A 14,738-nucleotide genomic window follows, 5' to 3' on the forward strand; every position below is an offset into this window, starting at 1 on the left:
GGTTTCTGGGAGGCTCATATACTATGGTTATAAGCGACTATCACTTGTATTTTATTAATCTATATCATTACTTGGTTCATTGATAAATGCTTCTGGTTTTATGGGTCAAGATGCATCTGCAGCCATGGCTGTAGTCAAAAAAAATTAAAGAACGTGAAAAATAATAAAAAAAAAAAAAAAATTTTTTCGGAGCCATTATCAATATAACATCAACATTGAAGAGTATATACTCCATAATATATATCTAAGGGCAATGGTTTCCTCGTCATTGGTGCCTCATACACATTATGGTCCAGTGACTGCTTTAAAATTTATTCCGAACACTGAATTTCTCATTGCCGGGTACGGTCCGTTCATCAAGATCTTCAACTACAAGACTGGTGATTCGATCCCATTATCTAAAACCCACGAAGATGTCAAAATCTTTGAGAAGAACAAGATCCATGGTATCGTTATCCTGAAACCTCATTCATCATCTGAGCCAACCAATGTCAATGTATTGTTTTATGGAGGCAGATCGGTATCAGTATTGAATTTCCAAACCGATATCCTTCATGGGTCTAGCAATAACAGATTATCGGTGCACGAAACCGCGTGTAATGACTGGGTCATCTCTGGAGACTTCCATTATGCCGATCCTAAGTCAATATACTTATTGACGGCCCATAATATCGTGATTGATGCCCTGATTGTGGGAGATAATCTTGGCGGGTTGCAAGTCAACGGTAGTTATAATTGTAACGAGAAGAGTATTCTTTATTCTGGAAGTTTTACGGTACTCAATGATGAAGTGTATGTGTTTTCCGGGACCGTGATGTCAGGTATCTACGTATGGAAATTGGGAAGAGCCACTACTAGTGGGGAAGTCCTCCATCATTTGACGGGCCACGAAGGGTCGATCTTTGGGATCAAAAGCAATGATGATGCCACTTTGGCAGTGAGTTGTTCCGATGATAGATCAATCAAGATCTGGGACTTGAAGACTGGGAATAATATTGCCACTGGATGGGGACACGGGGCAAGAATTTGGTATTTAGAGTTCTTCAACCTTTCTACCCAGGTGATGAGTTGTTCCGAGGACTTGACTATCAGAATCTGGGATTTCGATATTGAAAATGGTGAACTAGAATGTAAAAAGGTCATTGAGGGTCATTCGGGGAAAAACGTGTGGGCCGGTGCGGTGAATCAACAACAATTGATCGGGGCATCGGGGGGCAATGATGGGAAAATCAGGTTAATAGATTTAGACACCACCGGTGATGATACCCATGAGTTATCGGTAGAGTACCTTACCAGTTTAAATTATGGTAAACTGGTAAATTTTGCAAAAAACGAAACCATCAAGACCGTTATCAGTGGTTCGCCTGAAGGGTCCAATAATGATGATCTATTAATCATCACGTCGTATTGTAAAATCTTCCACGTTAGCCAGAATTATTCCCAGGTCAAATTGTTGAATTTCTCTCATGAGCTCTTACAACAGAAAACCATTACTGAAACCATGCATTTCGTCAACAATTTTTTCGCCGTCAGCCATATTGAAAATGATGAGTGGTCAATCATGGTGTTGACTGCCAGCTCCGGGTACCAATTGTTTGTGACCTTGGATGGATCGTTGAATGTCAAGGATGTCACGGAGTTTTCAATCCTAGATTTAGTCGATCTGCCATTTTCCAAAATTACCGGGGTGTTCCCAATTTCCAAAACCCCCAACTTCACTTATTTCTTATTTGAATCGCCCAACCCAAATGACCCATTCATTTTTATCAAATATGATGTCATCAAGCTTCAATATCTTACAGAATCTCTCACATTGTTGGAAAAACCAAAAACAAGATTCACGCTTACTGCTTATGATTACGATGAAACTTACGGTTACTTGATTCTTGGATCGCGATTCGTCACCATGACCGTCTACGATTTGCATTCTAAGACCACCACCAATGTCTTGAGTCCTTTACAGACTTGGAAAAAATTTTTACCAGGGGATACGATTTCTCAAATCAAAGTAGTTAAAGCATTGACTGAATCATTGCTCGTGTGGATCTCACTACGTGATGGGACTTATCTTACTTTGGAAATTTCTAGAAACCTTAATTCTGGCGACCAAGAAGACGTGATAATCCAAGGATTTGAGAATTTGAGTCTCACTAACCAGACCTCCAATTTGAAGATCGACATTTGTCAGCAGAATCGGGTTTCCAAAGGGGGGTTTTTGGAAGGCTGTATCGAAACAAAATCCAGTTTCCAAGTCGGGGATAGATACATTGATGACTCCACTAATATCTTGTTGTATGGGTTCAAATCTGATTATTTTTATTTGTACAATGAAACCAAGGGTTACGAAGTATGGACCGAGTTGTGTGGGGGGTCGCATCGGATGTGGAAATTGGTGTACCCAAAGAAACAAATAACCGATGATCTTAACCAATTCCGATTTTATTACGTTAAGGCCTCGATGTTGGTGATCAAAAATATGGTAATTCTCCCAGCTCACAAGTTCGCCAAAGATTTATTGGTCGAAGGCACCCACGGGAGAGAAATAAGGGATATTGCTATTTCTACGACCGCTAAACTGGTCAACAATGATAATTCTGTAATTTATAAATTATTAGCGACCGGATCAGAAGACAATACCATCAAGATTTCCAAACTCTTGCTCAACACAAACGACCACGCTTGTCAGATTAAAAACTACTGGACCCAAAGATTACATGTCTCGGGATTACAAAGCTTGAAATTCTTGAATGATCAATACCTTATCTCATCTGCGGCGCGAGAAGAGTTTTTCATTTGGAAAATCAATGATGGGACCTTAGGCGATGATTCCAAGCTTTATGTTCATTGTTACGACACTCTCGTGCCTTCTGTGGCCGGGAACCCTGATTTAAGAATCATGGACTTTGATTATCTTCCTATTTACGACAACAACAATAACAACAACACTGTTGAACGATCATTACAAGGGTTCTTTTTATGTTTGGTGTACTCAAACTCCTTCATCAAGGTATTCTATTACGATCTTGTTAATAAGAAATTCCATTTAATGGTCGATGATTACTATAAGGACATTTGCATATTGACGATAAAGTTTGTTGTCCACTCCCAGAAAATCCATATGGTGATTGGGGCCACTGACGGGTTCCTCACGGTGTATGATGTTCCTGTGCCTGCCGGATTACAAATGCAAAATGGCAATGATGGTGCTGCATTGGTTGGTGAATACCATCATAGTGATGGTGCCGCTGCTGCGAAACTTGGAAGACCCGTCATCACCCAACAAATCCACCAGAACGGGATCAAGACAATGTGCGTTTCCAACCGCTCCGAATCGATCGATATCGTCACTGGAGGGGATGATAACGCACTTGGGTTGTTCACCTTGACATTTGATAATAATGGTACCATCACCTCAGGAACCATCAAGGCATTTTCCGAAGATGCTGCCTCCTCAACGATCACCTCGATCTCACCGGTTTCCACATCTCAATTCTTAGTGACCAGTGTTGATCAAGTGGTGAGAATTTGGAACACTGTCGATGGGCTTCATTTGGTGGATGCAAAATACGTGACTATTGCCGATACTGGATCTTCTGATACCACGACTTTTGAAGATGTAGCGGGAAATAAGATCGCTGTGGGTGCCATTGGTGGAGTTGGCTTGTCTGTTTGGAAAATAAACAATGACTAAAAAATCACTCTACAAAATAAATCTTGTCTGCAAAGTAATTTACTTTTCTATTCACAAAAACAAAAACAAAAAAAAAAAAAAAAAGGAAAAGTTAAACAATTCTCTCACCTTTCAGAAAATCTTGTCAGGGATTTCTTTATTTTTAATTTCGGTAGCTCATTAGTTTGGAATTTCTTTGTAATATAACTGTTACCTTCGTCGATATTCAAGTTGGAAAGATTATTCAAATCAGCAAAATCTTTATCCCAATTATCCAATTCGTAATCTTTCTCAATATACTTTGATAGAGAAGACGCTTGACTAATATTTCTAATTCTGTGCTTCGTTGAGGAATCATTGTCTGTAGGCAAATCACCAATGCTAATTGATGACAAACTCTTGTGTTTCTTGCTGTGGTATTTAACACTATCGTTGGAAGAAGCGTTGGAAACTTTTCTTGAAGGGTTCGAGAACTCTCTATTCTTATAATACACATGATTGTTGCTGCTGCTATGAGACGTGCTGCTATGGGACGAGCTTCTAGGGGGGGTCGTTTCACCATTTTCACCTTCTTCATCCACAAGCCAAGGATGGGCTAATAGATCCTTTGCGGTGCTCCGAAGTTCAGGATCTTTTTGAAAGCATTTTGTAAGGAATTTCTTACCATTTTCCGATAACCCTTTGGGTAGCGTAGGACAATCATCACTAACGATGGCGTGCAACGCCGACATGGAATTCAAGTTATGATACGGTGGATATCCAGTATAAAGCTCGATGATCGTGGCCCCCAACGACCAAATATCCGAGGCCGTCGATACTTTCTCCAAAGAAATCACTTCAGGGGCCATCCAATTAGGAGTTCCTGCGGCCTGGCAGTTCCTGACATTGACGGTATTGACATTGACTTTGGTAGACACTCCGAAATCTGCCAACTTGACAATCCGCTCAGACGTCAATAAGATATTGGCTGCCTTGATATCCCGATGCACCACTCCTTCATGGTGCAAATAATCAAGCCCTTTTAGTACTTGCCGGATGTAGAACTTTACTTCAGGCTCGGTAAGCAACGAGGGAGTGATTCTACCGTTTTCCTTGTTGAATTTCTTGATTTTCCGGTACAATTCCCTCAATGACCCGCCGTCACAGTACTCGAGAAAGATGTTTAATGTGTTGTGTCGCTGGATGAACCCGTGGTATTTCACAATATTCACATGTTTGAGACTTTTCAATAAGTTTATCTCCGACATGAGCTCCATGGTGTCGTCCTCGGTGTTTAGGTCAATCTGCTTGATGGCAATGTTTTTTTTCGTCATCTTGTTGGTCGCTTTGAAAACGCTGGCAAAAGCTCCTTTGCCTATTTGTTCTTTGATCTCGTATTTGTATAATACATTCTCTATTAATTCTGCCGAACTGAGCCTCTTTGTGAACGTTGGTGAAGTTAGGAGGACGTTTTCTTTATTCAATGGGGAAAATTCCGATGCTTTGCTATTACTGTACGATATTTGAGAGGTATTGGATCTTAATCCAGGAGATAAAAACGATGAAGAAGGTTTATTGTGGTTGTGGTGGTACAGCATCGATCTTTCATTGTCGATGTTGTCAGTATTGTCGATCGTGGCGAAGTTACCGTTATTGTTATTGGTGGAGATGGTGCCATTATCTAAAAAGGCCCGAGTATTAATACTGCTAGCACTCGATATCCGTGTTTTCACTTTCCAATCATGGATCTTTGTGTCAAAGAAATCGAAGCTCGAGTTTGTGTCCTGGTAAAAAGACGTCTCCAAATCGGTATCCACCTCGGTTTCCTTGTATTTATCAAGAATCTGGTGCTTTTTTAGGGTCGACCTCCTCTTTAGTGACGATGACTTCTGTCGTTTCCGCTCGTCCATATGTCGTGGGTAGTGGGTGCTAGTGGTATTATCTATACAGGGTGATGGTGATGGTTGATGAGATGTTTTGTATTTTCTGGCGTGTTTTCGTTTCTAGTGTGTGGGAGGCACCGCTGCGGTGGGTCGAAACTTCAAAACAAAAAAAACGACAAAAAAACAACAAACAAATAAAGCTCCCGACACACACACATACAACATATATGTATTGATATATTGCATCAGTATATATATGGCAGTAGATAAAGAAATGGCATGGATCTCACACGAACTGGACCATGCCGACCACCAAAATGAACCTGAACACAGCTGCTCTATGGATGATGACACCCTGAGTGATGATCCGTTAGAGAAAGAAATTACCACGATACTCGAAGAGTTTTCTCCTGAAAAATCAATGAGAAGACTGGAATCGTGTGAAATAGTGATGGGGTATGAAATCCTTGAAGTAGGAGAAGATGACCTCAACGTTCAAGAGTTATTGGAATTGGACCACAAGATTTTCCAAGCGATCAAATCACTAAATGATGATGATGATGATGATGATGATGATGATGATGATGATGATCAAAACGCAATCGAGGAGGATGATTCGGACTCAGATTTCAGTGAGGATCTAATAGATACATCTGAGTACCAAGACTTAAAAATAAAGTACCGACAAGTTTCTATTGAGTTAGCAGTGACTGCAGATGGAAATACCAAGATGTATAATGCCTACTATAATTTAGCATTGAGGTATCGTGATTTAAAATTCGAGCTCCAGCGACTTAAAAAGGCCAAGGAACCCTCCACAGAAGATAAAGAACTCAAAAGAGAGGATAATGACGACATTGTGCGGGAAAATGGCCAGCTTAAAAGGCAGCTTTCCGAATTAAAGTCACTAAGCATCGATCAAGGAGAACGATTGAAAGAAGAATTCAATAAAAGAACCGAAGATTTGCAGAAAATGGTGGAGCTCTTGACCGATGAGAAATTATCATTGGCAAAGCAAAATGATCTCCTAGATAAACAGCTTCGGGAGACAAAAACCAAACTACGGGAATTGCAACAAAATGAAATTGCCCTCTCGCAAATCCAAACGGAAAATGAGATTCTTTCTAGAAATCTTCGAAATCTCGAAACCGTGGAAAAGTCTCTTCAGACTTGCCATGAAACGATTTATTCCCAAAAGGAAATAATCAACGAACTTCAAGAATATAAAGAATCAACGGAAAAGGAATTGCAAGAATTGCAAGATGAAAATAAAAGCTTGGCTGCTACTATCACAGAACTTCAATTGAAACTTAGTCAAGAACAACAAGCTTCATCAACGCTTATCCAGAAGCATGCAGAAAAGGACAAACAATTTGCCGATAAAGAGAAACAATTCATGACAGACATCAATAAGCTAAGGTCACAACAGCATTTGAGAAGTGCGTCTGATGATTTCTATCCTTCTAAGCAAAATTATAGATTCGGAGTCAAAGTTAATAATAATTCCGTTAGTTCCTCCAGCAGAAGTAGCTCATTAATGTCCAGCCATGCTGTACTCAATGATCAAAGAATGAAAAACTCTGAGAGCTCATCGTCTAATCTTTTTGATCATGATCATAATGAGTTTGCTCCCCTGGTTACTACAGCCACTCAAAATGGCGTGATAAGAGATGGTTCAATTGGCAATAATTCAGGTAAGCAAAATCCTTTCTATGTCGGGAAACCTTCCTCTTTGAAATCAATGGTTAGAAAAGCGTCGGCAATACCGATTGAGTCCATTGAAGAAGCACAAGAGCACGGACAAGCCATTGAAGAAGATAAAAATTACTCTCCTAGGCGTGGCAGTACCCTCGTTCTCCACCACCATCCACACCGCACCACTTATGAGAATATAAATGGTTTGCAGGAACATGGCCATATTCAGGACACTATTGCAGAGCGACGAGCGGATAGTTTGTTAGCCACTTCCAAGCTTCAACCTGTAAATATCCCAAAATCGTTCTCGGTAGGCTCGCTACTTAAATCAACTTCAATCCCGGCAATAATAAAATCAACTTCATTCAACAATAAGGCTTGTTTAAGCAATGGCAGCTTCGATGCAAACGCTTTATTTGGCTCGGTGGTACCAATCAGCTCTGCGTCGTCCAATCTTCAAGAGAAAAGGAATTTCAACATCAATGATGTGGCAAACTATGAAGGTGCATTTGGCAAGATACAAACATTGGAAATTGATCTGGATGAGTATCGAGATTTTGACGAGCCAGATGGTAGTCCAAGATGGGTATCTAAACCGAAAATTGATGTAAAACCCGTGGGGTACATTCTGGGATCTAGACCGTCGCAACACCGAAGATCAAGGTCGATGATGAATCAAAATACTACCAGTTTATTTTCCAATTACGTCAACAAGCAAAAATTGACGAAATCTGGATCTATGTCTGCCAATTTAAACTATGGAGGGTACGGTAATAATAGTGGAGCATCTATCGAAGATGGCAATCTAAAAGGGTTGTATACCAAAAAGTTCCACAGCTCAAATAATATTCAAAGATTCGCTTAATATCTTATCCTTCTTCCTCTTTTCTCTTTATTTTCAATATTCTTTTATGTGTTATTATTATTATTATTCTACTGTGATATCTCTGTTATTTTAGTTTTCTTTTTTAATTTTCTGTTTATTTGGGATTTGATTTTATAGGCTTCTTTTTTTTTATAGAAAAAAAATAGTGAAAAAACCTTCAATGTTTTATGGTGCATATTAGGATTCATTTTGATTTATGTAATAATGTGATATATAGGTCCACTACAAGTAAGTAGTATAGTATGAAAAGAAAGGCATCCATTCTTAGTACCAGACTCACTAGTAGCCATTGCAATTTATATCGTATATTATATCTGATGCTATTATATCAGGTGAAGTACACTGGCAGTTGAAATAACCATTGGTAAAATTCGATAAAATTCGACACTAAAAATAACTATTATATATATGGAGTAATTCCGAAGCAAAAGAAAAAAAAATGGTTACTATCATAAACAAAAAAAAATTACACAATACAAAAATCAGACCAAAAAACCAACACTAGAATCAAAAAAAAATCAGACAAATCCCAAGAACAAAAAAAAAATAGCCTCAGATCCCGTAGATCATTCAAATTAATAGATGAGCACTCTTCCTCATTCTCCTTTCTTAGTACAACATTTCAATAAAATACACACCATAACCACGACGATATGTTTCATTGTAATGAAACACTCCTCCCTCTCTTCTCATCCCTCATTAATTCAAGCAATTACCTCCCAAACATAATTTTGAAAATCTTGACAGCTTTACCAACAGTTAACCCGTATACCCACAACAAAAATCTTGAGTATGGACCTCGCTCATTATATAGGACCATGATTGTTGATGTTGTCGATTGAGTGGAGCCTCTTCGTTGAAGTGGTTTCCCTCTATTTCTAAGGCTATCATTATCCCCAATTTGCGCAGTATCTGATTTCCCAATGAGGATGGGCTCCTCAACGGAAGTGCTGGCCGCCAGTTTGGTGGAGTCTTCTGGTATTTCTAAAACATGGTTGAGATTTCCCGATGCATCACACTCTTGGGTCCCTTGTTAGTAATTGAAAGCTTAGAACTAATAATATATTGTAGAATAAAGTAAACTAACCTGTTGGTAAAGACTTATCGTCACTTAGCCTCCATACGCCATCAACAATAAATTTGTATTGCACCTTGGGGCCCCCAGAAATTTGGTATTTCTTGTTATCAAACTTGGCCTCATAAGTTTGACTGGATTTTCTAGTAGTGTCAATTTGCTTCCAGTCTAAAAAAGAAGAAGCAAAGCACACAGAAGTATCATCTGGTATTGGAGTATTCGAATAAAAATAAAAGCAGGTTGACATCTTCTTCTTCTTCTTTTTTGTCAGTGATTGTTCTATCCATGGATATTTTTCTGCAGAAGGCTGCGATAACGATAAGTTTTCATCACCAAAAAAGTGTTATTTGCTCTATGCACCCTCTCTTTACCGTGGGGAACAAACACCCCCTGTAAAAAGGGCATGCCAATGGAACTCTGCAGACCAATAGTGAGCGTAGTTCCTCCCTCCCGGTTATTTCAAACTCAAGTTGACCAAAATTAACACATAAATGGAGAGTCAATTCTCTTCCAGTGCAACCAACATCAGGTGTATGTTACAATATCTTCTATATAATGTACCATTCCTGTGGTGCCATCATCTCAAGTATTTGGGAATGAAGAGCTAACAATACTTATTGTCGTGGACTGTTAGATACAGAATAAGAAGGTCAAAAAATAGTGATCACCGTGGCTGGTCTCAGCCTATGTTATAAACTCAAAGCTCGAAAAGGGGCTCTAATATATATTAACTAGTTATTAATAGGGCATAATAGAAGTAAACACAAAAAAGAGTACTTTAAGATGAAATGAAAGTGGTTATTATTCATTGATTGTTAAAATAAGCTAAAAATGAATGGAAGTTGATAAAAGTATTATTTTTTGATGTGATAAACCTAGCAAAGTATGGGTGTCTATAATGTTGGTATTTTCGATACTACAATGTTGACGAATGGTCAGCTGTTTCAACGATAAATTGTTAGAATTCTACAGATCTATAAAGTACTTCAATATATATAAAGACGAAACAAACGCACTCATGTATAATAACAAACACTTTAGATAATAAAGTTAAATAAATATAAGGACAGTAGTAAGGACAAGCAGCACGACACCTAGCAACCTTAAACCAATAATGACTGTAAATATAATCTTGATAGCCACCACTATAATATTTATCAGTAGAGATATGATGATCTGGTTCCTAGTATAAGACCTACTAACTTTCTAGGGTGTTGTTAACAACTAGTCTACAAATACAAGTAGCATACTTGTATAATTTTACTATGGGATAGGTGTCATAAAAAAATTGAGTTTTTCAAAAGCTCATCATTAAAAATACTAGAAAACAATGGACGAGTTGGGAATTGAACCCAAGACCTCTCCCATGCTAAGGGAGCGCGCTACCAACTGCGCCACACGCCCAGAGAATAGTACCTGATGCCCTCACTCAGATTTGAACTGAGGATCGCTACATTACTAGTGTAGCGCCTTACCAACTTGGCCATAAGGGCTTACTTAAAATTTGTTACAATCAGTGTGCAAGGGCACACTAGATTCTGGAATCAAGTGAATAGTTTTTCAAACTACATTAAGTAGTTTATGAGATATATAGTTATATAATTAATTAATATATTGAATTTTGTCTTTAAAAAAAAAAAAGTGGCTCACTTCTCTATCTCTCATATCCTTGTATGACATGGTGTTGGCGATCAATGAAACCTTATCATACAACTCGGTACTAATGAAGTAGCCATGCATGTAGGATCTCAAGACCTTGGTACCCACAAGATGAGCAATATTCAACTTCTTCAATTCTTCCTTAAAAAAAAAAAAAAAAAAAAAAAAAAAAAAAAAAAAAAAAAAAAAAAAAAAAGTGGAGATTACAGGCAGTATTTTATATCCAAAGAGACTTGTCCTTCCTAAACTAAATAAAGGTCTAAACTAAAGGAATGTTGAATCCTTATATAAATAAAATGATTAAAACTAATAATGGGGTGTTGGACCCCTTCCCGGAATAAAGGACTAAAAGATAAGGGGTGGAACATAAGGTGATACCTTGATAAGGTAATACCTCGATGAGGTAATGCCGATCATGGGTTCCGTATGGTACCATACCGATGGTAACCAGGACACAACCTAACCATGATCCCATAATATAACATTATCCCCCCTCGGAGAATGAGTCGTCTCGATCATTATTACTAGCCATAAAGTCATCAAGTTCGTCGTGAAGTTGTAACCGTTTCTCATAAGGAATTTAAACGAATCCAGGTTTTGGGGAACATGTACTGGGTCTGCCTTTCCTGGGTATATGACAACGCGTAGTCCTTTTCGAGATCAACAGTCATTTGGGTCTTCGATATGTTTTCCTTTTTAATTCAAACCAACATTCCGAGCTTTCACTAATCCCAAATGTTGAACTTGATTCAACCATTAGCTGCTCATTTATCTTTTATCATAATTTCATAACATGTTTCTCTCCAATGGTACCAGTACTCATAAGAATTCTTCAAGGTCTTCCAAGCTTGTGATTGGACAACAACAACAGTGCACATTTGGTCGAAAGAAACCAACAGCGGCCTTGACTAAAACTGCTAAGGACCAAATTGTCCGAAGTTATACTATTCCAGAACCAACTGAGATGAGGACGAAGTAAAAGGGTAAGGAATCACAAATCATGCTAATTCTTCTCATCATCGTTAACTTCAGTACTTCCAACCCTGCTTAGACAAGTTCCAAAATCTTTAAAATCCAAGATCTTTATAACCTAATAACTGTCGGCTCGGTAAGCTCGGTCAGCTTCCCAACTCTCACATTAATTCAATGGGTAGCTTTATCAATTAATCACTAACTTCTTTCAAAACTTCTAACCTGGACATACAATGCCAACGTATCAATTACCATGAATTCCAAATTCTTCTCTTCTTTAGTTTCTTCTCTGGTCTTCTCAAAATTTATTCCAATCCAATTCTCACGAGATGCATAAAAAGGTCATTTCATTGCGGAGTAGTTAAGACTCATCGACGTTCCCAGTGAATAGGGTTAGCATACCTTTAGTTCAAGATAAGCTCAGGAATTAGCAGTTATGACGGAGCTTCCTAGCTCTAATCACTCTTAGCCATTGTAAGAAGTAAGTCACTTGAACTAATATGATCGATGGATGATGTCGGGAATTCTCTCCAGTGACCTCTTCCAGTCCGTACTCGGTCAATCCATCGTCCTGCTAGTTATTCCATTAACTCGCTTTCTCCTAACGATACAGTTCACAATCAATATTTTCGTAACGTCAATGATCAAATACATTTTTTGGCCTCTCTAAGTGATTCAATAGTGTGATGTATCTAATCAAGTACCTTGTTCATTTCATTAGGACATTGTTCATTTCATTAGTGCATTTACCGCATCTGGTTAACACTTCTCAGCCTTCAATTCTTTAATTTTCAAAACTGGATATATCATCAAAACCCTTATCCTGTCAATTGACAACGATAGAGCTTCTTGGCTCAACCTTATCCCTTTCAGTCGAAATGTTCAAAAGCATGCCCTAGTTCATACTCTTCTGGCCTTATTCACTCCAATGCGATTCCACGATATATTACATCGCTCACGCACAATCCCTGTTCGACCTTAGGGTTGTATACCTCTTATACAACTTTGACAACGATTATGACACTGCCTTAATCCTGTTACCAATATCAGCTTCTTGTCACTTTATACGCGATCCTCGCTTAACTCCGGAGCTATTCCAATTACCCCTTTGGAATTATTAGCATTCCGATTCGATACCAGCTATCCTTTTTTTTCACCGTAACATGGTAATCAAATAGGACTCTTCATTCTTCGGTTTGGAGATTCCAAGCAACCCGAGTAATGACTCTCCATGGTCGAGCTCTATTTCGATTATCGAAATACCCATGACCCAAGGGAGGTTGCCAACCAAGCCGGAAACGATAATTTACATAGCTTTCTCCTAATCTGTTCTCGCGAATAGTTGACACTGATACATCCTTCTGTGGTTTGCATTGTTCACACAACTTGTGGACTTACCCTTATCAACCGCAGATTAGCTCTTCCCTGTAAACTCTGTGTTGAAAGTTCCAATGCTCCAATGTGTCAAGGTAATGTTGTACTGTGGCCTTTCGAAGTAACGAAACCGTTGTTTTATTACTATCATTGTCACCCCACAGAACCAATGATCTCCGTTACCGCACAAATAACAAGAACACTGGAGACCAACTTATCAGACGAGTATCCCCACAGGAAGGCTTTAATCACTCGTTTAATTTCCACGGATGCATCAATCTCAATCAATTGTTCGTAACAACATTTAGTAAGACTGTCGATATGACAGAACCTTCCTTTGCAACATGAACAACACAATTTATTAAACGTCTCTAGCTTCGGCACCAGTTGCCTTGGTCATCGTAAAAGTTTCCTTTCTCCAATCTTCCATACATCTGTAAGGATCATTCCTTCGATCCAAAATCAAATAGCGACTTTCCACGTCATCGCTTCGTATCACCTTTTAGTGACTACTATAATTTCAACTCAACAATCTCTAAGCGATGCTATTATCTCATCGCTCCATAGTTACCAGCTTTCCGTAACCGATACAACTTTGGGACTTTTATCTCCCAATTCCGTTGTCACCCATATATTAATTCCGTTCCAGCACTAGAATACCGGAATTAACAAATAATGACTATACCACCAAACAAACCAATCTTCGGCGTAAGGATTCTAAGATCGTAACCTTTTCTAACTATTTGGTCCTTGACCTAGGCTCCTCAATAATCACCAATATTTTATAGGAGAGGAATAAAATCCTTCCCAAACATAACTAGTCGGCTCTTGATCCTGACTCAGAAATGTGGCTTAACAATAAGCAAAAAAATAAACATCAAAAATAAACAATATAAACAAAACAACACGTCGTCGTCTTGTGGGAGTGGTTAGTGGCTATTTGTTCCGATCTCAACCACTCCATAAGCAGGGTCATTTTGACACCTATAACGTGATCCTAATCGATCATAAAACCAAACACTCGTTTTCCTCAACGGTGTGAAATACGCAGGGCCACCGTGGCCCTGAGGTAACAAAATCCAGTCACGAAGGAGGCAGACAATGGTTCTCTTTTTGCCCGTTAAAATACACAAGGCCACCAAAGTTCCTCATGTGACAAGTCAAAAACAAAAGTTACAACGTTCTCGTATAACGATGTAATGTAGCAGGGCATCCACAGCACCTGGGGTGACAACCGTCACAAAACAAAGATAGTTACGTCGTTCTCTTATAACGACGTAAAACAGACAGGGCTTCCAAAGCGCCTGGGGTGACAGCAGTCACAAACAAAAATAATTTCATCGTTCTCTTATAACGAAGTAAAACAGACAGGGCTTCCACAGCACCTGTGGTGACAACAGTCACAAACAAAAATAATTTCATCGTTCATTTATAACGATGTAAAGCAGTCAGGGAATTCGCGTCACCTGGCGTGGCGTTAAATCTTCAACACAATCAAGACAAACACATATGACGTCTTTTCTGACGAATTAACCAAGACAGAGT

The 14,738-nt window shown here is 38.8% G+C and overlaps 4 protein-coding genes across 4 annotated transcripts; 2 read left to right on the top strand and 2 right to left on the bottom strand. All coding sequences in view use genetic code 12, as the record gives it.

The window, feature by feature from the left end:
- Positions 1 to 253: 253 nt before the first annotated feature.
- RTT10 (tRNA (34-2'-O)-methyltransferase regulator RTT10) lies at positions 254 to 3,691 on the top strand (the record flags this gene model as incomplete). The annotated part of the gene is made up of 1 exon (XM_064994595.1): positions 254 to 3,691. One exon carries the CDS (start codon positions 254 to 256, stop codon positions 3,689 to 3,691), a length of 3,438 nt encoding a protein of 1,145 aa, XP_064850667.1.
- Positions 3,692 to 3,795: 104 nt separating this feature from the next.
- DASC09_009930 (serine/threonine protein kinase) lies at positions 3,796 to 5,559 on the bottom strand (the record flags this gene model as incomplete). The annotated part of the gene is made up of 1 exon (XM_064994596.1): positions 3,796 to 5,559. The coding sequence occupies one exon, from the start codon at positions 5,557 to 5,559 to the stop codon at positions 3,796 to 3,798; it is 1,764 nt and encodes a 587-aa protein (XP_064850668.1).
- A 247-nt stretch (positions 5,560 to 5,806) lies between these two features.
- On the top strand, positions 5,807 to 8,092 carry DASC09_009940 (uncharacterized protein; the record flags this gene model as incomplete). Its single annotated transcript, XM_064994597.1, has 1 exon — positions 5,807 to 8,092. The coding sequence occupies one exon, from the start codon at positions 5,807 to 5,809 to the stop codon at positions 8,090 to 8,092; it is 2,286 nt and encodes a 761-aa protein (XP_064850669.1).
- Positions 8,093 to 8,825: 733 nt separating this feature from the next.
- On the bottom strand, positions 8,826 to 9,435 carry DASC09_009950 (glycogen-binding domain-containing protein; the record flags this gene model as incomplete). The annotated part of the gene is made up of 2 exons (XM_064994598.1): positions 8,826 to 9,133; positions 9,201 to 9,435. 2 exons carry the CDS (start codon positions 9,433 to 9,435, stop codon positions 8,826 to 8,828), a joined length of 543 nt encoding a protein of 180 aa, XP_064850670.1.
- Positions 9,436 to 14,738: the final 5,303 nt, after the last annotated feature.

The sequence above is a fragment of the Saccharomycopsis crataegensis genome (genome assembly GCF_037102585.1).
Source record: "Saccharomycopsis crataegensis DNA, jcf7180000000073, whole genome shotgun sequence".
NCBI classification, from domain to species: domain Eukaryota; kingdom Fungi; phylum Ascomycota; class Saccharomycetes; order Ascoideales; family Saccharomycopsidaceae; genus Saccharomycopsis; species Saccharomycopsis crataegensis.